This window comes from Clarias gariepinus, chromosome 13 (genome assembly GCF_024256425.1).
Source record: "Clarias gariepinus isolate MV-2021 ecotype Netherlands chromosome 13, CGAR_prim_01v2, whole genome shotgun sequence".
Classification (NCBI taxonomy): Eukaryota; Metazoa; Chordata; class Actinopteri; order Siluriformes; family Clariidae; genus Clarias; species Clarias gariepinus.
The window spans coordinates 11,257,527-11,282,672 of record NC_071112.1 but is presented as its reverse complement, the minus strand read 5'-3'; the positions used below and the strand labels follow the sequence as shown (position 1 = coordinate 11,282,672).

At 37.8% G+C, this 25,146-nt stretch overlaps 1 protein-coding gene across 1 annotated transcript in view; it reads left to right on the top strand.

The window, feature by feature from the left end:
- Positions 1-25,146, top strand: part of LOC128535390 (latent-transforming growth factor beta-binding protein 2-like) — a 119,615-nt gene that overhangs the window by 72,474 nt on the left and 21,995 nt on the right. Inside the window, exons 10-24 of the mRNA XM_053509273.1 lie at positions 4,304-4,426; positions 6,017-6,181; positions 7,780-8,100; positions 8,396-8,415; positions 8,526-8,556; positions 9,055-9,150; positions 11,493-11,618; positions 12,285-12,413; positions 13,240-13,359; positions 17,841-17,960; positions 22,419-22,541; positions 22,627-22,749; positions 23,944-24,066; positions 24,150-24,272; positions 24,393-24,518. Of these exons, the coding sequence (XP_053365248.1) occupies positions 4,304-4,426; positions 6,017-6,181; positions 7,780-8,100; positions 8,396-8,415; positions 8,526-8,556; positions 9,055-9,150; positions 11,493-11,618; positions 12,285-12,413; positions 13,240-13,359; positions 17,841-17,960; positions 22,419-22,541; positions 22,627-22,749; positions 23,944-24,066; positions 24,150-24,272; positions 24,393-24,518 (1,869 nt within the window). The remainder of the gene's footprint in view (positions 1-4,303; positions 4,427-6,016; positions 6,182-7,779; positions 8,101-8,395; positions 8,416-8,525; positions 8,557-9,054; positions 9,151-11,492; positions 11,619-12,284; positions 12,414-13,239; positions 13,360-17,840; positions 17,961-22,418; positions 22,542-22,626; positions 22,750-23,943; positions 24,067-24,149; positions 24,273-24,392; positions 24,519-25,146) is intronic.

The window sequence follows — 25,146 nt, the reverse complement described above, 5'->3', positions numbered from 1 at the left end:
AAAACTAGTACACGCACATGACTCGTAGGCCTAATGTGGAAGCTACTGATCTAGAGAGTTTATACTTAAATAGGAATAGGAAAGCAAATGTTTAAAATGATCAGGAGAGGTTTTATTTAGCATAATGAAGAATTAAGACTTGTTTGGATCATTCTTTTTTTTCATGAATAGCACAATTAGCATAATTAACTGATTAACTAAATGGATTTTAGTTCATGCAAAATTTTACAATGAGTAGTTGATGCTATTGTGGGTATTTTTTTTATCTAAGTAAGTTCTGATCCTGGTCGCGGGGACCTGGAGCCTATCCCAGGAGACTTAGGGCACAAGGCTAGGATAGGGTGCCAATCTATCGCAGGGCATACACACACACACACACTCTTATTTACTACGGGGAATTTGGGAACGCCAATTAGCCTGACCTGCATATCTTTGGACTGTGGGAGGAAACCCACCAAGAACAGAGATAACATGCAGACAGTGACGTAATCGAGCCTGGCCCTGGAGGTGCAAGGCGACAGTGCTAACCACTACACCACCGTCCTGCCATCTTAAAATCTATTAATAGATAATTTTAGGTTGTTAGGTTTACCAATCCACAAGTTCACGGTGCTCATCAAACCATTTTTTTAATTATTATTTGGAGTGTATCTCAGACTTAGTCTTCTGCAAGATGCTACTATTTTTCATGATAAGGAATTCTGGTACTTAACATCAATTTTCACAAGAAGCCCTGCACCACTCGCCAGTAGGTTAAATTGATTTATTTGGGGATCAATAGTTTTACCACAAATTTCTTTGAATGAAAAAGCTCAATTATAATAACCGCTGAAAGTGAGGAATACACCTTGGATGGGAGTATTCTTGAATCAGTTCATTACAGGTCATACAAAATGCTTTTAAATGAAAATAAATTCTAATGTGAGCAATCTGTTCCTTTGAGCGAAAATAGGAAAGAAATATTCATATTGAGGAGGCAAATAAGGTTAGAAGGGGGGTGGGGGGGTGATTTTGGTCAATTATTCTAATGCTGTTTTCATCTCAACTGAAGGACCAACATTGAAACTTAGGATACAGACACATGCCATCTGAACTTGTGTCAAAAATTGCTTGAGTCATTTAGCCTGCTTTGATTCAGTTCCCTTCTCTCTGATCACTTCAAGATGTTTCTCTTCCAGCTTTTACATTTTCAGGATGCTCCAAAACTAAGATGACAGATATTCACAATGTTTTCTGGTTGGCTTCAAAATCTCATTCCTGTGCATTTATCTTTTCCAAAAGTAAAAAATAATAGTAATAATAATTTTGCTTTGTCAGATGGCATCCAAAGCTGTTAGCTGTGGGTTTCTATCATTGTCAGGCAAACATCAGCACACACACACACACACACACACACACACACACACACACACACACACACACACACACACACACACACACACACACACACACACAGAGATTTTCTCTTACCACAGTGCATTTAAAAGTCACATCAGTCTCTGACATGTCTCATATCCTACAGTATAGACCTGATTCAGTGTAGTTGCTGTCTGTTCCACTTATACAGCGTTGGTGACACATAGTTTGCAGATAAGAGTCACTTCAAAAGCTTGCCAACTCCACAGACCCCTGAAAACCCTTGCTTCATCTCCCCGTCGAGGCCAGCTGGATTTCCCATCAGTCCCTCTATCTCCTTCCTGCCTTATGGAAAATGGCAGTGAGTTATCACCACTGAGAAGAGCAGCTTCCAGCTCTGCTAAATAGTTGTTATGGCTCCAGACAATATGGCACATGAACTATTTAACACCATGCCTTTCTTTACAGGAGCACACCACATCATTAAAGAGTTGCGAAATAGTAACACGCCAACACTCTGGATGCGAGCCTTATGTTGTCGAGTTCTTAGTAACACACCAGTGTTTTGGGTGTGAAACTGGAGTTTTATTCTTTTTAGTCGTTAAAGCCACAACATAGGTACTAATGCAGCTGAGTATAGTCTGGTTTAGCGTTTTTCGTATTGTACAAAGGAAAAAAAATCTCAGTTTGCTGAAAGCGAGGTGTGCAAATACATTTTTTTAATTCTATCTTTAGACACTTTGCAGCCTGTCACAGTAAAACATTTGTTCTTATTTCTTTCATTTAATTTATAGTAAAGTAGATTAACTATCTTTAGTAGTTTCATAACTGTTTTTACCTGTTTACTTTAAACCCTACTAAAATTACTGGTTAATGTAAAAAAAGTTCTCATATTTATTGGTACCTCATATACTATAATATTATATTTTAGTTGAAAAAAAGATCTTGGTTTGCTGAAAGCGAGGTGTGCAAATAAGGACAATACATGTGACAAGTTATGGAACATCTGCAAAACAAGTTAACACTTAAGTCATATACTGTAACAAAAGTTTAGCTGGTTATGCTACTGAGAAACCACAAGCTGTCTACTCTGAAGACCTTCCTTTGGCAGACAATACGGGGGGTTTAATGGAAAATGAGATAAATACATTTTGGGCAGTTTAAAGGGAAAAATAAGTTTTTGCAATATACTGTATGCTATAAATATTTTATATTCACCTCCCATAATTTAATTACAAATAATAATAATAATAATAATAATAATAATAATGATAATTCTGCACTGTAGTTGTGTTTATGGCAATATAAATAGTCATTTATTAATAAGAATTGTGTTCCAATTGTTTATCAGTAATATGTTGTATTACTGTACAGACTGTATGTAATAATATATTTTTTTATTAAATATAAAAGTTTGCTGTAACATAAAGCAGATTACTGCTTTGATTAAGATTTTGTTATGAGTTATGGCAGCAAACTGGAACAACAAAATAAGGTTAAGTTAAAGTTGGATTTAGTTTAAAAACACATTTAAAAACAACAGAGCTTACAAAAGTGCTGTATAATTCTATACACACTTCTATTACTTATATTATATATAAATATATCCAAAAGTTTGGACACATCTTCACTCATTCAATGTGTTTTTTTTATTTTCATGACCATTTACATTGGTAGATTCTCACTGAAGGCATTAAAACTATGAATAAACACAGGTGGAGTTATGTACTTAACAAAAAAAGGTGAAATAACTGAAAACATGTTTTATATTCTAGTTTCTTCAAAATAGCCACCCTTTGCTCTGATTACTGCTTTGCACACTCTTGGCATTCTCTCGATGAGCTTCAAGAAATAGTCACCTAAAATGGTTTCCAACAGTCTTGAAGGAGTTCCCAGAGGTGTTTAGCACTTGTTGGCCCCTTTTGCCTTCACTCTGCGATCCAGCTCACCCCAAACCATCTCGATTGGGTTCAAGTCCGGTGACTGTGGAGACCTTTTTTTGCTAAGTACATAACTCCACATGTGTCCATTCATAGTTTTGATGCCTTCAGTGAGAATCTACCAATGTAAATGGTCATGAAAATAAAGAAAACACACAAGACAGATAGATGAGAAGGTGTGTCCAAACTTTTGGCCTGTATATATATATATATATATATATATATATATATATATATATATATATATATGTATAGTAGTTCAAGAATGCTGGACAGTGGTGGGCCAAGTACACAAATCCTGTAGTTGAAGGTCTCCAATTACATTGGTAATTGAGAAAAAGTGCAAAAGTAATCACCTTCAAATGTATTTAAATATAAAAAAAATATTGAGCATGTATTAGTTCACTGTAGATTATAAGTCATAGTAAGAGTCTCTCTCTCTCTCTCTCTCTCTCTAAACAATCTTTCTGTTTTTATTGGCCCAGTTAATGTCAGTTCAAGGCAATGTGTTTATATTATATATGAGTACCACTTTAGGTTAACCTCACCTTATGCATGTTATTTCCAAATAAACGTATATGTGCGTGTGAGAGAGAACTTATACCACCTCCTCATCTGTATCAGATTCCTCACTCTGCTCCAGCGCTCTCTCTTTCTCTCTCTCTCTCTCTCTCTCTCTCTCTCTCTCTCTCTCTCTCTCTCTCTCTCTCAGGTCTTTGATCAAAACTATCTTGCCGGTGTGGAGCTTGGACACCTATCAAGGCATAATGATAACAAAGAAATCATTCTCGAATACGCTTCTCAGAAACATTCTCATGTATCGTTCATCATTTAGATTTCCTAATCCAAATTGTCAATGTGATGGCAAAAAAAAAAAAAAAATTTGTTGAGGGATGTGTTTGATTTGATTCTTACAGTCGTTATAATACAGGGTATCAGATATAACAGAGAAGAATCGTCCAATCCTGAGCCATTTCATTGTCATTTTTGTGTTTCTGTTCTGTTAGATATCAACGAGTGTCTGATTCCCGGTTTGTGTAAACATGCTGAGTGTCTGAACACTAGGGGCAGCTACAGGTGCACGTGTAAACCTGGATACATGCTGGACGCTGCACGCAGTCAGTGCGTCTGTGAGTTACACACTATACACGCGTGTCCACAACTACACACACTCAGCATACTGCACACTAAATAACAGTTTATGAGTAGGTCTGGAAAAGTATGAAATTTTTACGGGAGTCATTTCCAGAGCTGGAAAAGTAAACTCGTTTAGGAACAAAAAAAATAAAAAAGTATTACGGATGTATTGTCATAGTAAGACCCAGGACATGTATTTCATTTTTCGACATTTCCTTCTTTTAGATTTTCTATAATTTTTTAGCACATGCTTTTCTCTAAAGCGATTCATTATCAAATAAGGAGGCAAACCAAGCATTCGGGTTTTACGAGCCTTTCTTAAAAGCCCAACAGTTGTTTCTTGCCAAGGCTGGGATTTCAACTCACAACGTTCAGGCCAGATCTGTCAAAAATAACCAGTGTTTTTTTTTTCCCCCACACAACTGCAGCAGTTCAAATCACCCATATCCTATCATGTCATGTTTTCACTTGTCATTATATACTTACTGTCACTTAAAAGAGCATGACGAATACACTGTAACAGATTTAAATCTAATCACTCCAACCCATTTCAGGAGGTTGGAGGTACAGTGAATGTGTGAATTCAATTTCCATGCAATAATTCCAAGATTAACAAAGCAGTAAAACAACTAAAAATGTAGAACACCATCTACCATTATGAAGAAAGGACTATCTAATCAATTTGATTCAAGCACATTTTTCACATTTCATACAAAATTTCTACTGTAATTTTCTTTAGATTGTGTAAAGCTGCTTTGCGACAGTGACAATTGTTAAAAGTGCTATACAAAGATACACTGATCAGACATAACATTTTGATCACTGATGGGTGAACTAAGGAGTACTGTTTATCACCAGTAAACTTGTGACAGGATCATGGGCGCCCAAGGCTCACCCATGCCCATGGACACCTTGTCTAGTCCATTCTCATAGAAAAACCAATGCAGAACAAAATCGCTAAAAAATGTCACTGCTAGCCATAAAGGTAAGGGACCGGAACTCACAGTGCCCCACAGCTCAGGGTCCAGCAGACGAAAAGTCCAACCAAACCCACAAACTACGCAGATCCCTTGTTTTTCCAGATGCACTGGACAAACATGTCCAATCTACGGCCTAAAAGACCAGAAATGTGACGCAAAGCAGCTTTACACGATAAAATGGAAATTACATAAATTTGTATAAAATGTGAGAAATGTGTATGAATTAAATTGATTAGATAGTCCCTTTTTCATGATGGTAGATGGTCTTCTTCATTTTAAGTTGGCAACATCTTGGTTCCAGACACCACAGCACACCACCTGAGGTCTTATGGAGTCATGGCCTGAGGGGTCAAACCTCGGTGTTAATAGTTTTAGTTTTATGACTGATCCATTTATGTTTGGCTGCAATATAATTATTTATTGAAAATGGGTTGAATCTCATGAGGATACAAATCAGATAAAAGAAGCATAAATTTGGATATGTCTTTAAAGTCTTTTAAATTTCTTGTCAATTGTTACTCATGTGCTCTGTTTCTTTTAAGTTACTTAGTGAGTCAGACTACAATATACAAATGTATATTTACGCGATTGTGGTGTTTACAGCGGATAAAGCCGTGTCTATGGAGAAAGCCTCATGCTACCGCTTCATTTCTCCGAGTTCTTGTAGCCATCCAATGGCTCAGAAAATCACCAAGCAAATCTGCTGTTGCAGCCGCGTGGGAAAGGCCTGGGGCTCGGCGTGTGAGAGGTGCCCGTTACCCGACACAGGTACGTCACTTTCATGTCTTTCACAACTTATTTTTTATCTGTGATGTTTAAAAAAATAAGAAAATGCAAATGTTGACAGGCTGTAGATAAATAGTTCTGTACCATACAGTATAAACACTTTTAATACAATTCTCCCTGAATTTATGACTGGGAAATATTCTGCTCTGTAAAACATATGATAAACATCTTAAAGAAACATCCCTTTTCCTGCCGCTTATTTTATCTTCAAAGTCAAAGAAAGATACATGTATGTCGTGTGTGTGCTAATGAAGTGATTTACGGATCATGGGAGAGCAGGAGAATGAACTTTAGACGGTGTAAATATAAGGGAAAGTCCATGATGGCGTGTAGATTTACGCTTTGTTAGACCTCCCTTCTTCACGTTCTGTCTGTCAAAGTAACATGAAGGAATGAAGATCCGGCGTAGTTTATTCAGCTTCTCTGCTTTAAAATTGGGAGGAGGGGATTTTGACTTGATGGAAGTTTAAAACCTGCATGAAATCCACAGTGTACCACCATGTGTTTGGTACCAGCTGCTGTCTTTCATCTAAAAATCATACTCTCCTGATCCATACCGTCTGCTGCAGCTAACCTTCATGAGCCAAATGAGATTTCTAAAAAAAAATAATAATAATAAACTCTCTCCACAGTTCATATAGCATGTAGGATGTGGCTGAACATAAAGCTTGATGTGCCTTGCTGTGGCTGTAGTCATGCATATATTCTTTGCCCTTTACTGTAGATATTGTTAGTTTTTCCGTTGGACTTAGCATCAAGTTTCAGAACAAGGTCACATCACTGTGAGTCTAGTATAAAAAAAAAAAAACATAGAAAAAAAACCATAGCAGAATCGATCAACATGCAGTACGAAACGATCTGGCTGTGGTTTAGTGACCATGAACCAACTATGCTCCTGTAACAAATCCACCATGATAGCATAGCCAGTCACATGCATTTATGTCAATGTCCCTCTATGGAATAGAAAAACAGCCTTTCACAGATTCAAATTTTTTTTCACCCTCTCTTGTGTGATGTCATAGAGTGATTTAAAAAATATTATCGTAAAAAGAAGTGTTTTTTTTTTTCTTTTCAAAAACGTTTCATTCACATTCTAGTGAAAAGTGGAAACCATTGTATTAAAAAATGAACTTTAAATTAACTCATTATTAATAACCCTAACCGAATCATTAATCAATCAGCATTAAAAAAAAATATATATATATATATATATATATATATATATATATATATATATATATATATATATATATATATATATTTTTTTTATTTTTATTTTAAAAGTTACTTACTTCTGTTATCCATAAAATTCACTTTACGTTTACATCCGGCATTTGGTAGATGCCCTTATTTACAGTGACTAGCATTTATCTTATTATGCATCAGAGCACTTAAGGTTTCGGAGCCCAGCCGTGGTGGCTTGGTGGTGCTAGGGTTTGATCATGTGATCCATAGTCTGATCCATAATGCTTGATGGTTACTATCTATGTTGTGTGTTGTATATAAGAATGTTGCATACTGATGTGAAAATACAAGCACATATCTTACATTTATAATACTGTATATATATTTTTTTACAGATCACTTTAAGGAGATTTGTCCAGCAGGCCACGGCTATACCTACTCTCGCTCGGATGTCCATATCACACTTCGCGAGTTGGAAGATGAGGAGCGCTCAGAAGTCGACTCTGTCTTTTCTCAGGACCCCATATATCCAGAGCCTCCTCAGACCCTGCCGGAGACATCTGTTTACCAAATACTACCACCCCGAGAACCCGTTCACCCCGAGAACCCGTTTTATGAGCCCTCAGTGCCGTCTTATCCTCAGACACCTGCTAGGCCTCAGCCACCCAGGACTGGTCACATCCCTCTTCATCCTCCTCCAGTCTACGTACCGGAGGGTGAGTATAAGGAATATACAGTATGTAGAGTGGAAGGTACTGTATTACATTCCTATGTAATGTGCACATGTTTTCTGAGTTAGCTTTTCAATATTACTATATCAGAAATTCCGGAGAAAGTTGGGGGTATTGATGCAATTTAAAAGCTAGATAAGCTTTATTGGGAATAAATATTGTAAAATGCAATCCTGATGGAGAAATATACCAGCTGTGCGCACGGTGTTAATAGCACAAACAAAAGGCACCGCTGTTGAATAACCTTTGTCCTTCCCCTTCTCGTTTTCATATCCTCTAGGTGCTAACACCGTAATTTTGGTAAGAACTTCATTTTAGGGAAAAAAAATCATTTTCATTTTAGAAAAAATATACATATAATGACTCCTTATTATTGTCATTATTAAAAGAAAATCTCTGATTTATTCCAGGAACCAATCCATACACCGCCCTCATACCCAGGTATTATTTTCCTTCTTACAATTACTTTATTGTGGAAAGTATTCTGGATAATTTAACAACACATGAACAGGAAACATTGCTTTAACCTAATGTCCACACTTTTTTTCTGTGTAACTCAGCAATCTTTGGGCCATGTAAAACAGAGATTAGTCAGCTCTTGGGGAGATGGAGTCTTGACTTTATTTTTCTATAAATTGTTCTTATAAAACCAAGACAACCAATAATTGGATCCCACTGCCAGAGTAAATACGAACAAGTCTAACGTGCATCATGCAAAGCTCTTTGGCGCCCTTAAAGAGTTATTCATGTTTTTCTGTTGTTTTAGTAGGTGGAAAGACATTTTGTATTTATGTCAATGTTGCTTGCATAGATTAATCACAAGAACGTCTTTTTGAGATTAATATAATGATGGCCTGCAGGTTGTAAATCTTGTAAAATGGACTGGATAATTCATTTCCGTAATTGTTTGTGTTGATTTTGGGCTGTTTCCTGCTGTAGATGTGGTGGAGGTCACCTCTAACTCTCCTACATATCTGATGCCTGACGTGGACGATCGTGACACGGCACCGATCAACGTTGCCACTCAGGTTACAGGTTCGTGCCTACAGACGATCCACGGGATTCCTTCATCTTACCAAACTATCACAACTAACGCTCACTTATATCTATTTTTTTGGAGCAAATGAGTCTTTGGACCTATAGAAGATAAAGCAGTAAGCGTTTATATATATGAATATATATGAATATATTCATCAGAACAAACAGAAATGATGTTCTAAATGGATGCAAATAGAATAAAAGACAGATTTTTTTTTTATTTTACTTTTTTTTTTTTTTTGAAATGCTTGCCAGAAAGATTCACAGGATATAAGGATGCATCAGTCGGATCCCACAAGTTGCAAAACGTTGTACCAGTTTGAGATTTTTCTAGGGGGACGAATAAAGACAGTGAATGTGCTGTGCTGCACAATGCGTTTAAACTCAGCTACGAGGCTTTTGGAATAATTTTTCAAGTTTCAAGTTGCTCTTCTGTGTTTTAGTTTCGATCCGTAGTTTTCCAGTTTTGCAACTGAGCTTTTTATGGCAAGTTCTAGCACAAACGTACAGTGGGGGTGGGTTTTACAGGGTTGCTTTCCCATTGGTCAACAGCTTGTTTTTTGGTCTTATCCTCATTAACCAGTTGCTGGTAGCTAGGAGTTACAGTACACGACTGCTTTATCATGGGCCAGCTTTTTTAAATCCATTCTGTGTCATCTGTGTTTTTTGACAAAGATCTAATTGCATATAAATCTAAATACAGAGACAAATATTTGGGGCGTTGAACAGATACAGATGCAAACAATTTAAGAAATAATTTCATTTAATAAACACAGACTTAGGTAAAACCAAAAATATGCAGTAGATTAAACAAGTGCTGGAAGAAATATATATATTTAATACGATGAATATATGCAGGTTATATACAGCAGCCGAAAGAAAGTTTAAAGAACACCATAAAGACGTAATATATGAATGTAACTTGAGAGTATATACTGTACAATATGCGTTATATCCAGATCAGCAGTATGAAAAGATAAATAAAATTTTTAAAGATTGTCTTGTGTCTAGATACAATACAGTACAGACACTGTATTATACAGACTGAACCATATATTGTCTGTGATCCTACAGTTTAGCATATCAGCAGTGCAATAGAGCAATTTAAGAACTGCTTTTCTAGTTGAGAACCTAAAGGGTTAAAAATTGTCATATATTGTCTGCCTTTAAGGTTTAGGGATGGAGGCCAGATCACAGCCTATGATCACTGCAGATCAAATGCCAGATCATGTCAGTGTTCCTTTGTTGTTGGCAGGAGGTCAGACCAGTTCCTCTTAATAAAAAAAAGTTCATCTAAAGTCTTTAAATGAGAATATTTATGTGTTTCCACTCTCTCTTACATGTTTTTAATAATAAACAGTCATTGTTGACTTTAAAGAAATTAAACTAGGCATAAATAATCCGCAGCCAGCTCATCAGCTCACTAGGTTTACTCTTGGTAGTGGCTCGGTCTGTTCCAGTTTGTTCCACAGGTCCACTTTCCTAAGAACAAAGTAAGCTTTGTGTAGGTTGTTTTCTTCATTTACGCTAGCCAAGCTCCATCTATTGAACCCTGCTCAGTGGGTGATGAGGCAAACAGTCAAAGCAAATGTGCTGCTTGGAATCAGTATAACACAATTAGAAGTAAAGAATAAACTCCAGTTTGGACAATCAATATCAGATTGGATGCCGAATTACTGAACTTTTTCATTGCAGAAAAAATTCCGCTCTTCCAAAGTCTGTGTTTAGAAAACGAATAAGGAGGAAAAAGGAACGTCAAAAGTCAAAAGCCCCGAGTCGAAACCTCATCAGTGCAGATGGGTCGTGTCAGATCACTGGGAAAAGCCCTCTGGCCTGGCATAAATAACATGCTAAATGTCTAAAGGAACAGCGCTCATTTTTATAGAAGCAGATGGCCAACTTTTAGAGCGCTACGCCACAGTAAAACAGGATCCCATGCCTAAGCTTTCATTGTAAAATCTGCTCGTGTGTCCTCCTGAAGAACATAATCCAGAGCTGCCTTTTTTTTTTTTTTTTTTTTTTGCATCTGCAGAGTTACGGACTGTTAGTGTAACGTTTTATATCTCTAACTACAGTAGAAAAGTCAGTCTCTTTTCATTTTTAGAGATACAATTTAAAATTTTTCAATCCTGGACTCAAAATGCGTATGACTCATGTCGTGATTTAATGGGATCCAACGCAGCACGTGTATTCATTAAGTTGAACACAAAACGTTCACGGTCTGCTTTCTTTGCAATGTCCAGTGAAGCATCTGCATATAACAGCGTACAGATTTCTTCTTGTAGCTAAACGTGTTGCCGAGTCAGTTATTTATTATCCTGTTTAATCTCTTTTTGCAGACATTGACAAGTGTTCGCTGACTCCAACAATCTGTGGTGCAGGCCAGTGTGTGTCAGTGCAGACTGGCTATACCTGCTATTGTGACCCAGGCTACACCCTCAATGCTCTGCAGACCACCTGCATTGGTAAGAGCTTTAACGATAATCTAATATGTATTAGATTTATTGTAACTAATATGGAACAAACGTAAAATCGAAAGTCTGACAACTCTGTTCTGACCCGCTACACAGACTTAAAACTTTATCTGGTAAAAACCAAACGGGAGAAAAAATCGCCACAGCGAGGTATTGCCTCATAATATGAAAGAGTTTTTTAAAGCGGCCATTAAAAACACTTTTCCTGATTTTTCTGTGAGCAGAACATTTATGCTATTCTGCACCACAAGCATACTTCTCAGAACTCCTGAGCAAACGGAAATAAAACGATTTTCCTTGAGGTGTCGTATGATGTCTAACAGTGGCGTAGGAGACAACCGGATCACTGCCAGACTGCTGTCCAATGTAACCTCATACACATCTTAGTGTCCAAGTTAAGCCCCGATTTGGATGATGTATCTGGATCAGCCCCAGAGAGAGCTTAACTTTCACATTTACTCAAGCCGTATCATACGTATGCAGTTTAGACTGGCGAACGGTGAGCCCTTTCCTTAAATTAGGGCTATGCTGGAAAATCAATCACAATTAATTTCAGTATAGGATGCTGCTGTGATTTTAATATAGAAGATGACATGATCTAATGATTTATGACATAGGATTTGCTCTTGTAACTAACAGATTATGTCTCTGATTCAGATGTAAATGAATGCGAGAATGACCCATGTGGAAGAAAAGGCCACTGTGTGAACACTTTTGGCTCCTACACCTGCCAGTGCCTCCCGGGTTACAGCCTGATCATGACACAAAACAGAAAATTGTGTCAAGGTGAGCAAACCTCGTTTGCATGTGATTAAGTTTTCTAAGAAATTTGCAAGAGCTTTTTGATTTACACAAGGAGTGTTCAAGTCAAACCGGAATTGCAATAAAATTTCTGGCGAATAAAGGCGTAAAACCGATTGACATTTACGTGGGGAGACTCAGCTGCAGTAATACATTCGAATGGTGCAAACTTTTTTTTAAAAAAGGCTGTATGATCCCGGCCGAGGTGGCTCGCTGTAGTCGTGCCATGAACATACATCACCTGATCCTTAAAAATTGATGGATAACTTGCAGAAGAGATGCATCTATCTATGGAGTCCCTCTGTAAAGTCTTGATCTCGTTCCAAGCCATTTCCACATGTTTGGGTCATTAAAGGAGTTCCTGGGAGGCCTTTGTTTTCAGATGATCATGGCTCCCGGGTACTTTCAAACTTGATGGTATCCGAGCACTAATGAAACGCTGCATTAGGAAAAGTGCATTAGTATGACAGGGAGTTATAGAGAGAAATAGGGGGAGTCCTGTGTCCTTTTATCCTGCACAATCAAATGTCCTGGTTTGACTTGAATGTCCTTATAATTTGCTGATTTATCATAAAGCATTATATTATTTATAATAAAATTAATTATATTATTTATAATATAATTACTATAATAATATAATATAATTAATTATAATAAAATTAATATAATATTAATATATATTAATATAATTATTAATTATTCAGGAACTATAGTAAAATAAAATGTGTTGTGGAAACATGAGTCTGATCTCATCAGTAGGATTTGTGAGATTGAGTAGTTTAATGTTTTCTCTCTGTTCTTCATGACTCAGACATCAATGAGTGCACCATGTCTAACAAATGTCCCAATGGCCAGTGTATCAACACTGAGGGGTCCTTTATGTGTGAATGCAGAAGTGGTTTCACCAGGAACCAGAGAGGAGAGTGTGAAGGTATGATGGTCCTGATGAACTGACTACTGTTTGTGCTTGATAATTTTGGATTACTATGTTTTTGTTTTTTTTTTAAACTGGGGCTGTCACTATCTTATTGAACGAAGAAAAAAAAATGACAAATTGCCTTTTAAACATTTCAAACTACTCAAAAGTGAAAAAACTGAACCAAAACCGTATACTGCATTCTGTAAAACCAGTGTAAACAGTGGAGGCCGTATACAGTACAGTACAACCACAGCAACTGTAACTACATAAACATTTCCGCATCATGTCTCAAATCTCACTAATGTACCAATTTCGATTGTAATTATGTTTGAATTTTTAAAACGTCTTCAACCTACTGAAAGGCGCCGTTAGGATTTTCTTGGTAATAAATATTTTCGAATGTACAATGAGAGTTTTTGATTTGGTATGCAGCTCATGACAAAAATAATGGCGAGAGCAGAAAGTTTTAAAGAGAAACTGAGTTTGTCAGTCTGTTTAATGTGTGTGAAATTGCTAAATATTACAGTTCGGCTTGAAAACCCTCCAGGCATGCATAATTTGAGCAACTGTGTATGTGAACAATGCCCGTCATATAGCTGCACCGCACAATCATATTGTAATCAATTGTGTTCACATAAAGTGAAGTATACTGTATTTGTTTCACCAAACCCCTAGCATGCTTTTGAGAAGTTAAAGGAAACCAGAAAACTTAGTTGAGGACACGTGAAACTTTGTGCACACACTATTCAGAGCACTGGATTAAAATGTCAAACTACAGAGATGATTTTTGAAAATTTATAAAGGCTTAATTGAAAAATATATACCAGTATTCTAGCATACTTTATAGGCACTACCTTCTTAGGGCAAGTGCACATATTGATATTTTTAGGGCATAAACTCACTGACATTGACATTTGCACTTTTAAGGGTGAGGGGAAGAATGATGCAAAGGAAAGATTTGGCAAAGCACAGCAAATGTTTTGGACACACCATGCATTGGATTACTCCCACAACAGGGGAATTCTCTTTTATGGCACTGGGCTTTTTTCCCAAACAATGCAAGTAGCTAATTTTCTATAATTTGGTTGTCATGTTGATCCTGCTGCTTGTGCTGGATTTGTGTTGGAATGTGGGCCAAGTAAACTGTTAGGAAGGAGTGAAGGCCTCTGTGCATGGGGGGTTGGTGCTATAGTACAATCGCTGTTGTTGTACATTCATACATGAACTTTTTCTTTGCTCTGTGCTGTGTTTATATGCTCTGAATATTGCATGTCTCGTCTAAAGACAAGGATTTCATTTTTCTAAATCTAGGATTTATGACTTCAACAGCAATTTCTTGGAATTAATGAAATGGAACTTTGTCACAAATTTCACTTGGCATTGTGTTGGCACCAGCGGTACTTGATTCAGGCAGTCCAAAAGGTTCAGGGCTGCCGTGGTGACACGGTGGTTATTTTTTAATAAGGCTTGGCCATATTGAGGTCACAGAGTACCAGACCTGTGGCAACGATTGCATTTTAAAATGGGTCAGCAACAGAGAAATCATTTAAACAAAACCATTGTGGCCACAGGATCTTAAGCATGGAGAAGATAATATTAAATGTCTCTCTGGTTGTGGAACGACGCATGTCAAGATTTTGGGAAAGGTTAGCCTGCGTCACTTGGAGCAAACTGTCAAAGCCAATAAATTTTCCCCAAAGTTTTATTAACTTGCGGCCATATATTAAGCATGACATTCCATAACATATTAAACTGTGGTTTGAGTTACACTATTTGTAGGCATGACTTTGGTATCTCATGGACACAACATAATAATTTGTGGCCACATAATACTTTGTATTTGGTTTTAAAATATAATCTCATGGTCTCGATATATTAATCCATGACCATGTCTTAACCACCGCATCATCATAGCGGCTCTGTGCAAGGGACTAAATAGTTTGTGATTTTTGCTTGAATGAGAAATCACAACTTTTTTAACTATAACTTTATTTAGAAGTACATTCACTAAGGAAAAGGCTGGTTATAGTTACAGTATAATAAGCCAACTTTATGAAGTAGCCAGCGCTATATGGCATGATCTAATTCTATCTGCGAGACTCACACTTGGAATGTAATGTGTTTATTTGTTCATATAAGTACATGATTTAAAAAGACGAGTGCAGCCTGCATGGGGAAGTCGTACGGCCAAGTGTAGGGATCCAGAGCCAATACTGAAACACCAAATAATTCTAGTTAAATGACATTCTATTAGTTAGTCTGGACAGTGCATTTATTCAGATTATGGCTAACCTTGTTGTAACCAGTGTTTCAAGTGAACCTTTATTCATTAATCTTCATTAAGCACTCTATCCAGAGCCTTGGAGCCAGTTGGGAATAGATCCTGGATGCGATGCCAGATTACACACATTCTCACCTATGGGCAGGGGCAAAAGTAATTTGAAATTATTACCGGTACGTTGTAGCCAAAATTCAAAGAGAATAGAGTTGGTGGACAGTCCTGTACTTTCATAAGTTTCCCTTTATGTCTTCACATATTCCACTTTAAAATATCAGGGCAATTACCTGGAGTGCTAATAGAAGAAGAATGAATAAAGAATGAATAAAGGCTGAGTCCCAAGTACCTCTCTAACCTCTGATCAAAGGCACTACTTAGTGTGTGGAACAAATGATTGTACACCATAGAGCACTAGCGTTTCATTTTGACTCTATTTGAATTTGAAGTAAATTCAGCCTTGTGTTAGAAATTAGGTAGCTTGGTAGCGCAACGTAGGTGTAAATAAAACAAGATTCAAGGACAATTCTAAATAACTTAGAAGCGATTATTTAGTAATTATACAGGGCGAGCCGCGGAAAAGTAGCCGGCCTCTGGTGATAGTATGACCAGTGGGAACATTGTACGTCACTAAGCGTCACCACATCACCAGACAGACGGTCAGTCGGCAGACAGAAAGCAAGGGCCTACGCTCCAAAAGCATGTCACTGGTTTTGAATGTGGGTTTTGGCAGGTAGCTGCTCTCTTCGCAGTACTATGGACTGTACTTTGCTTACTCTCTCTCATGCTGTGACCGATCCCAGTCTAGTGTTACCGTTTATTATCACCACTCGTGGAATGAACCTCATCCAATCAGATTACGTGGTCGGATGTAGTTGGTGTATAGTTTAGATTTCTGAACTGCCGCAGTTATCATTAACATTGTCCTGTGTTCAACCCAGGATTCATATTAATAATCAGTGTTTCCTTTTAAAGTAACTAATTACATTACAAAATTACTATTATTAAAAAGTCATCAGTTTTATTACAGCATTACCTTCTGATAAAAGTAACTAGTTCGAGTACTTTTCCATAGCAGGAAATGAAAACTCCTTTGTGATTCCTCATGCATGTTGTTTTGGTCAAGATCTTTATAATTATTCTACCATCATCACTCAGCGAAGTTTGGCCCATAATCTGTTAACTTCTAACAGCAGGAATAATAGAGGGGGGCTTGTTATCGGGATATTGTCTGGATAACGGATTACATTTTGGAAAATGTAACTGAATAACTGAGTAATTAAATGGCGGATCTAATGCGTTAGATTAGTCGTTACATCAAAAAAGTAATCCAAGTACTCTGTAAAGTACTTTGTTATGCGTTACACCCGACACTGTTAATAATGTGCTCAAAATAAAGACACCCAGTACCTTCATGTACTCCTCTACACTTGAATACCGTAATAAACCATAATCTTGCACTCTCAGAAGAAGATGAGTTCCTTATTGATTTTTTCCCCCTCATGTTCTCTCAGGGTGGTTTTCCTTCTCTCTGTTGCCTCTAGCTTGTTCACTAGGGATCTTTATCTACATCTGGATTTTTGCAAAGCAGCTTTCTTCGCAGAAATCTATTATTATCAGCTTTATACGCTTTGAAAATTCCCTTTAGATTTAAAGTGACATGCTCCCAAATAACCAACACTTTTGTCCCTTTTGGCTCCATGGTCCGTACTGAGTGTTCCTGACAGCCTCAGTTGAAATGATGGGATTTTAATAAAGATAAGAGGATGTTTGTATGTAAATTGTGATCCGCTGTTTAAAGAATAATATTCATATTGCCAGACTTTCAAATAGAGCAATATGATACAAGCCTGAATTGTATTTACTGCCTGGGATTCCCAGTAATCTAACAACAAAACAATGATTGTATTTTCTCTCAGCCTAAAGCCAAAGGAAAAATAAGGTATTTGGTGGATTATGAGTAGTTTACATTTTTCGTGTGTTTGTATTCTCTGTGTGAGTAATTGATGTTTGTGGTTGATTTTTTTTTTCTATTTTTTTGTGTGCATGTATATCTTTGTATTACTTTTTTGGATGGTTCCTGTCTGACTCTTTGTTGAATCATTCCCTGTAATAGCTAAGCATAACTCATGCACAGATGATTAGCTCACCTAATCTAATCAAGGATTGTGAATATGTTTGTTGATATTAAAATCCCATTTCTCCCTCTACATTACAGATGTGGATGAGTGCAGGAGCCCCGGTGTCTGCCCCAATGGTAAATGTGTGAACACACACGGCTCGTTCAAGTGCCAAGCATGTGGCCCTGGATTCAGGCCTGACGCTGGGAGATGTCTGGGTAAGAGGCTCCATCTGGGTTTTCCGTATTACATTTTATGTTTGTGTAATAATAATATTATTCCCTCAGTCTGGCATGGGCTGGAAGCTTAGACTTGGTTTTGGCAACGACCCACCTGACATAAGAAGGCATGGTGACAGTGTGTGTGCCCCCTGAAAGTGTTGACAGTCCATTATTTATTTATTTTTTTAGATTTGCCATGAGGTGATTGACTTCATGCGCCTGATTTACAGCTAAATATTATTTATCTCAAAGCAGTTGAGGAATTAACGCTGTCAACTTACTTAAACTCTGCAACCTTTTGAAATTTATACACATGACCTATTATCAACTTGTTAAATGTAATGAACGTTAAATTAAAGGAAGGATATGGCTGCTTATGGCAGCTAAACCTCATTACGTGGGCGTTTTTATAGCTTTTGAATGTTGGGCGTCTCCTCACAGAGTCCCTTCCAGCTTCTTCGCGCAGTTTTTATCCCTTTGTTTTTTTTATGCCTCACATATTTTTATCTAATATCGATCTCTCTCTTGCCATCAAGTTCAACCCAAAGAGTTCCACCCTTTAAACACTATGTCTTATTATTATGGATCGATTGCTGCTGTAAAAGATTGTTTGCAATACTTCAGTTTGGGAGAGTCAAAATATTTCTGCCTTGGCCACATCCTTAAACAAACAGAATATTATTTTTGGATAGCACTTATTTTTGCTGCGGAAAATCCCAGTGGGGAAAAGGCTCATTTTCAGACATTTGAGGATGGGAGGACTGGGATAGACCACTGGGGCAAGAGGCCATCCCGCAGCCTAGTACTCCCTGAGCATGGACTCTGTTTGATGTATTGCATATAGCTTGAAAAACACACACACATCGTATTTTGGAGAAAGATTGTGCACTGGAGAGAATCTTAGTAATGCTAGAAATATAAGGAAATTAGAGGGAATTTATTGGTAGTGAAGTGAAGAAATAATGGAAGTAAAGGGCTTACACTTTCAACAACAAGGTACTGAACCATGGAATTTATTATTACGGCACTGGTGCAGTTTGCAGCCCACGTTCCTTTTGCTTTGGAAAAATGACTACAGTGTTCCTTTAGAAGTGCAGTCATTGGGTTTAAAGGGGGAGTAAGCGATTGTGGAGGAAGACTTATTTAATAAGATCAACAACAAAACAAAAACAGTACCAAATCCATCGATGTGCATTGACAAGGCAATAAGGACTGGACTACCGGACCACTATTAGTACTAAAACCCATAAAGATAAGGAAGCACACAAACAGCATTCAAAACACACCAAGGTAAAACCATTTGAGAATGATTTATTTAGATATTTCTTTCTCTTACAAAATTACGGTGACTGATAAGGTAGCTAATTTAACAAGGAAAGTAACACACCTACATATTAACACATCCATTCATCCATACATCTAGGAGCTTCTGGAGTCAAAGTAGGGACCATGGAGGCCAAAGGTGATTATCGTTACATTCATTTTTATTTTACGTCCGTGGTAGAACCTCTGGTCAACATTCACAAACGCATTCACAAAATTCCACTTAGCCTAATCTGCATTTCTTTGTACTATGAGAGGAAACCGGAGTACCCGAAGGAAACCCACAAAGCACAGGGAGAACATGTAAACCCCATTGTCCGGGTTCGATTCCCGCCCAACTAGTAATTGTTGAATTTGACAAAAGTGTATTGGATTGAAAACCCTTATTCCTTCAAGGATGTGTAAGGGTTTATTACAGTGAAAAAAGGGTGAGAAGCATGGAACCCTTGATGGTCTTATCACAGTGACCCAATGGTTGGCTTTAATCATTTTATCTGTGGATGTCAAGGAGGAATAAAACACAACTGGGAGTACTACTTTAACCATGACAACTTGGGAGTAGTTCAATTATAATCATGTGCAACGACCATGAAGTTGAAGATTTTCTTAGAAATGCACATCATGGTTTATCGTGGTTTACTCCTCTAATAATAGTTTATAAATTTGCTAATGCTAGCATTTTTCATTTATTAAGACTGGCGCATGGTGCATTTTATCCAATTATAGCTTAATTTACTACTAGGGGTAATATTAGTTATAATTGTAATTGTAATATTATATGCGGATGTAATAAAATGCAGATTAAACTGATTGCTGTTTCCAAACTGTCCGTAGTGTGTGGCTTGCAATACCAAGTGCAATATCATTTAACAATATCATGTGCATTATCATTTAGCAAAATCATGTGCAACATAGTTTAGCAATAGTTTTTATGCAATATCAGTTAACAATATTTTACAATTAGGCATTAGTCATACGCCCTGATTCATACATTTGTATTTCATTACACATGTGAGCAGTTGAGGGTTGAGGGCCTTGCTCAAGGGCCCAACTGGGACAACTTGGCAGTTGTGGGATGTTGTTCTCACACACACACACTGAAGTGCATGATCTCATCACTACATAGAGAAGACATCGTCTAAAGAGAGGTGAGAACTGAACTTCAGGAACAGGGCAAAGATTCAGTTCTCCACCAAAATAAACACATAAATCAATCACGCCGCACCTTCGTCACATGTTTAGCAAACATTTCACAGCGGAAATCTCACAGGATGTGCCACTTCATTAAATTTGATTACCGTCATACAAAGAGGGCCTTTTTCGCCTCGGAACTTTTATCAAACTAATTGCTTACCTAACTTCCACAAGGTCTCATACCACCACGTATGGGTTGCAACATGCAGTCAAACTGCAATCAGGCCTTTTTCTTAAGGGATAAAGGATGTGGGTTCAAAGAGTCACTGGTGTATTTGCCAAATGGCTTATTTTAGGGATATTTCAAAGCTGAGTTAGAAGCAGGTTGTACCGGGTTCACCTCAGCTCCTGGGCCTGATTGCCCTCCATGATTCCAAAACAAGGGAGGCTTTTTTTAAACTGCCTACTAAGAGCATTTGAATCATGTCACTTTTTCCACCCATTTGCTCAGTCAATTGCCTGTACCGCAGAAGCTAGTGGCCAGTTGGCGTTTTGGTGGATAAGGACATTTGCTGGTGTGATAGGGAAAGCAGCACGGTTTTCTTTCAAACCCTTATCAGGAGAGACTGAGAGATACCTGGAGATTGCAGAAACAAAGCTGCAGGGGACGCTGACAGAAATCTGGCAGATACAGTGGCAGTGAACACAAAGCTCTGTTTGTGTCTTTTCACCTCAGAGGTCCTCTGTGTCTCTGTGTCTACTCTCTCCTTCTCTCTCTCTCCCTCTCTCTCTCTCTCTCCTATCATGAAACATGGAGGAAATAAACACACAAGGTGTCATATTATAGACAAATAGTTAACAGCAGGTTAGTGATGTGCCGATTATTTTCCAGTCCTGAAGTGTTTTATTCCTTTTATTCCACAGCTGAATATATTTATTAAATAATGAAACATTGTTTTGTTTTTTCATTTTTAGTTGCGTTTAATTGAACTTCCATGAAACAAGTTCCTTCCTCTGATCAATTATATTATAACAGATCTCATCAGCCTCTTTTTTTTCTTTCTCAATCAAAAAAAATCAGCTAGAAATTCTGTGCATAAAAGCGAAGTAATTTCACACTACAGATTAAGGCACGTACAGTATGTCGGTACATTTTACCCAAAAGTCTGGTTCATTTGTCTAATGGGAAACACTCTATGCTGTACTCAGGCACGGACTGTTCGAAAAAGTGCTCTCAAGTATGTTATGGCATATTCAGGCATAGTTTGAATAAAAAATACAAGCCACTCACGGGGAGCCTGGAGCCTATAGTTTTGGGATACACCCTGGAGAGGGTACCAATACATCACAGGGCACACACACACGCACACAAGTTCATTCACACACTACAACAATTTGGGATCAGCATGTCTTTGGACTGTGGGAGGAAACTGGAGTACCTAGAGAAAACCCACTAAGCATGGATAAAACATGACAACTCCGTGCACACAAAGATGGAAATCAAACCAGGGTTCGATTCACACGCATAAAGGCTCGGGAATCGAACCCTGACCCTGGAGGGCAATCATGCCCAACCATGGTACAAAGTAGCTCCCTCATTTAAAGACACCATTCTACAACTATTAAATTATTAATGTTTTCTCAAATCAAACATCATTATATATTAAAAAAAGGTACAACAATACTTCAGAAACAATAGTATAATATCGTGTAATAGTGTGCATTTTAATTAAACTGATGTGAATTAGTCAGAGTTATATTCAGATCTGTGGTTACACAAAATCTAAATGCTGTTACAGAAAACACCTCTGACCAATCAGATTCATGAATATAGCAGCGCTGTGGGATGACCTGGTTAAATTTACAGAAAGCATTTCTTCATGTGACAATAGTTTATTCTTAACTCTTCTTTAATGTTTTAAGATCGTCCTTCATTCCATTTCCTTTAAAGTGTGTATTTTGTATCTCACTAAATATTTTTTGTGTTTATTTTTTTAGACATTAATGAGTGTCAGATGGCAGCTGTCTGTACAAATGGTCGGTGTGTGAACACAGAGGGCTCCTTTACTTGTGCATGTAACCATGGATACCAAACAACTCCTGACAATAAAAGCTGCCAAGGTACACATATATCAAACACACATTGGACCGCACACTTACACACAGTTACTGTTTTGGGTCGTCAACCATACTGTCTTTGTTCCAGATGTGGACGAGTGTCTGCTCCCGGACATCTGTGCTCATGGCACATGTGTTAATTTTCCGGGCTCACACAGGTGCAACTGTAACGCAGGTTACCAAAGCAGCCCTGATGGCAAAGCTTGTGTGGGTATGTACCTTACACTTGGGCTTTTTACTCAAACTAGATAAAAATATTAATTGTTGCAGGTACCCAACTTATTATAGGTACAAAATGGATCAAACATGCAAGCCGCTCTTACTCACGCATTCCTCTATACAGTACTGCTTTATCCTGTGTACAGAGTCACAGGGGGCCTGGTGCCTACCTCTGAAAACTTCTCCCTGATCTGGGTGCCAATCCATCACAGGGCACACATACTGTACACGCATCCACATGCTCCTTTTAACACTGTGAACAATTTGGGAACGCCTGTTAGCTTAACCTGCATGTCATTGGACTGTGGGAGGAAACTTGAGTACCCCGAGGAAACCCAGCAAGGATGGGTAAAACATGCAAACTCCATGCACATAAATGCGGGTGGGAATTGAACCCCGACAAGGCGAATGTGCTCACCACTAAGCCACCGTGCCACCAACACGAAAGTTAGCCATACTTAAACTTTGAATTTCATTGCTGTTTAGAAAGCAATGTCATCAATTCCACCTATCTGTTCCCGATATCTGTGGATCTACAGCATGTACTGATCTAATCCACTAAACTGCAGTGCCATAGCTGATAGATGAAGTAGAAAGGCAAGTGAGAGGATCAATGACATTTTCTCCAAAATATTAACAATATTAGGAATTGTGCAAAGCTTGATTTCCTTGTTCTATTCTTGATCTTTATATTTATTGGTGGCTCACAATCTAACTACTCCCACCTGCTGCATCGGAGAGTATAACGATTCAGGTACAGAACCATACTGCTTATATGAAAGCTGGTCACCAGGTAAAGGGAAGTGTGGGCAATCACACCCGGGCATGGTACGATGTAATCATGCCTATAAGGAAAGCTCTCTTGCTAATTGGTATAAACACTCAAACTATTACATTAATATTGTCTCCTTAAAGAAAACATCAATATATCAACAATAAGATGCCTTTAAAAACCTGTTTTTATGTGGAGTGTCCATCATGTAAGTCATTGTAACAGCTGTAAGTTGTTACTATAGAAATCACCTTCTGACCAATCAGATTCAAGAATTTAGCAGAATTAAGACCTAAGTGATAAAATAGTTTGTTCTTAACTTTTCTATAATGTTTTGAAATATTCCTTCATTCCATTTCCTTTAAAGTGTGTATTTTGTATCTTATCAAATAATTTTTATGGTTACGTTTTTAGACATTAATGAGTGTCAGATGGCAGCTGTCTGTACAAAAGGTCGATGTGTGAACACAGAGGGTTCCTTTACTTGTGCATGTAACCATGGATACCAAATAAGTCCTGACAATAAAAGCTGCCAAGGTACACATATCAAACACACTTTAGCTTGCACATTTATACACGGTTACTGTTTTGGGTCGTCAACCATACTGTCTGTGTTCCAGATGTGGACGAGTGTCTGCTCCCGGACATCTGTGCTCATGGCACATGTGTTAATTTTCCGGGCTCACACAGGTGCAACTGTAACGCAGGTTACCAAAGCAGCCCTGATGGCAAAGCTTGTGTGGGTATGTACCTTACACTTGGGCTTTTTTACGAAATATTGATTTTTGCAGGTAACCAACTTAATAAAGGTACCTGAATAAGTGACTATCGACGTTGAATGAAAAGCTACGTTTGCCTTACAGATGTCAATGAATGTACGGAGTCTAGCCTGTGTATGCATGGAGTGTGTGCTAACACTGTTGGCTCGTTTACCTGTACCCAGTGTGAGGTTGGATACACTCTTTCTGATGACAGAGAGAGGTGTGAGGGTGAGTTCGATCACTTAACGCTTAAATCTACATTTGGACTCTGATTAGCCGTGTGAAGATAATGATTAAGGATTGCACTTTATGTTATCAGGTGATTTTTGTAATTGGCATTACAATTATTTTACTTCACCAGTGCTGATGTCTAATCTAATCAGATTCTCGGCAATAAAATGTGTTTTATGTCATTTTTTGTAGTATGTTATGGTGAGTTAAGCAGAAACTTTTATGGCACATTCAGTCACTCTTACCTTTGATTACAGCACACAGTTTGGTGGCCGGTTCATGTGTGTAAATGATTCCTCATGCTCCCTGAAACAGATTTTTTTTGCGTTTTGGAATATACCTGTGCCACCAACGAAGAAAAGCTCTTAGATGTGATACCTTGCTCAATCAGTACATTCAGATTATCAGCTGACTTCAGTTTACTGCCACATAATGTTGCTGAATCGAGACCAGACCAACTTAACACTTAAGATCTTAATCACAGCAGATCCTAACACTGCCACCAGAGGCCTCCTAAAAGCTTCATGCGTTTAACTTCCTACACAGATGCACCAATCACTCTGGACGCCCAAGAATCTAAACTCATCAGACCACATGACCTTTTTCTAGAGTCCAGCCTTTATGC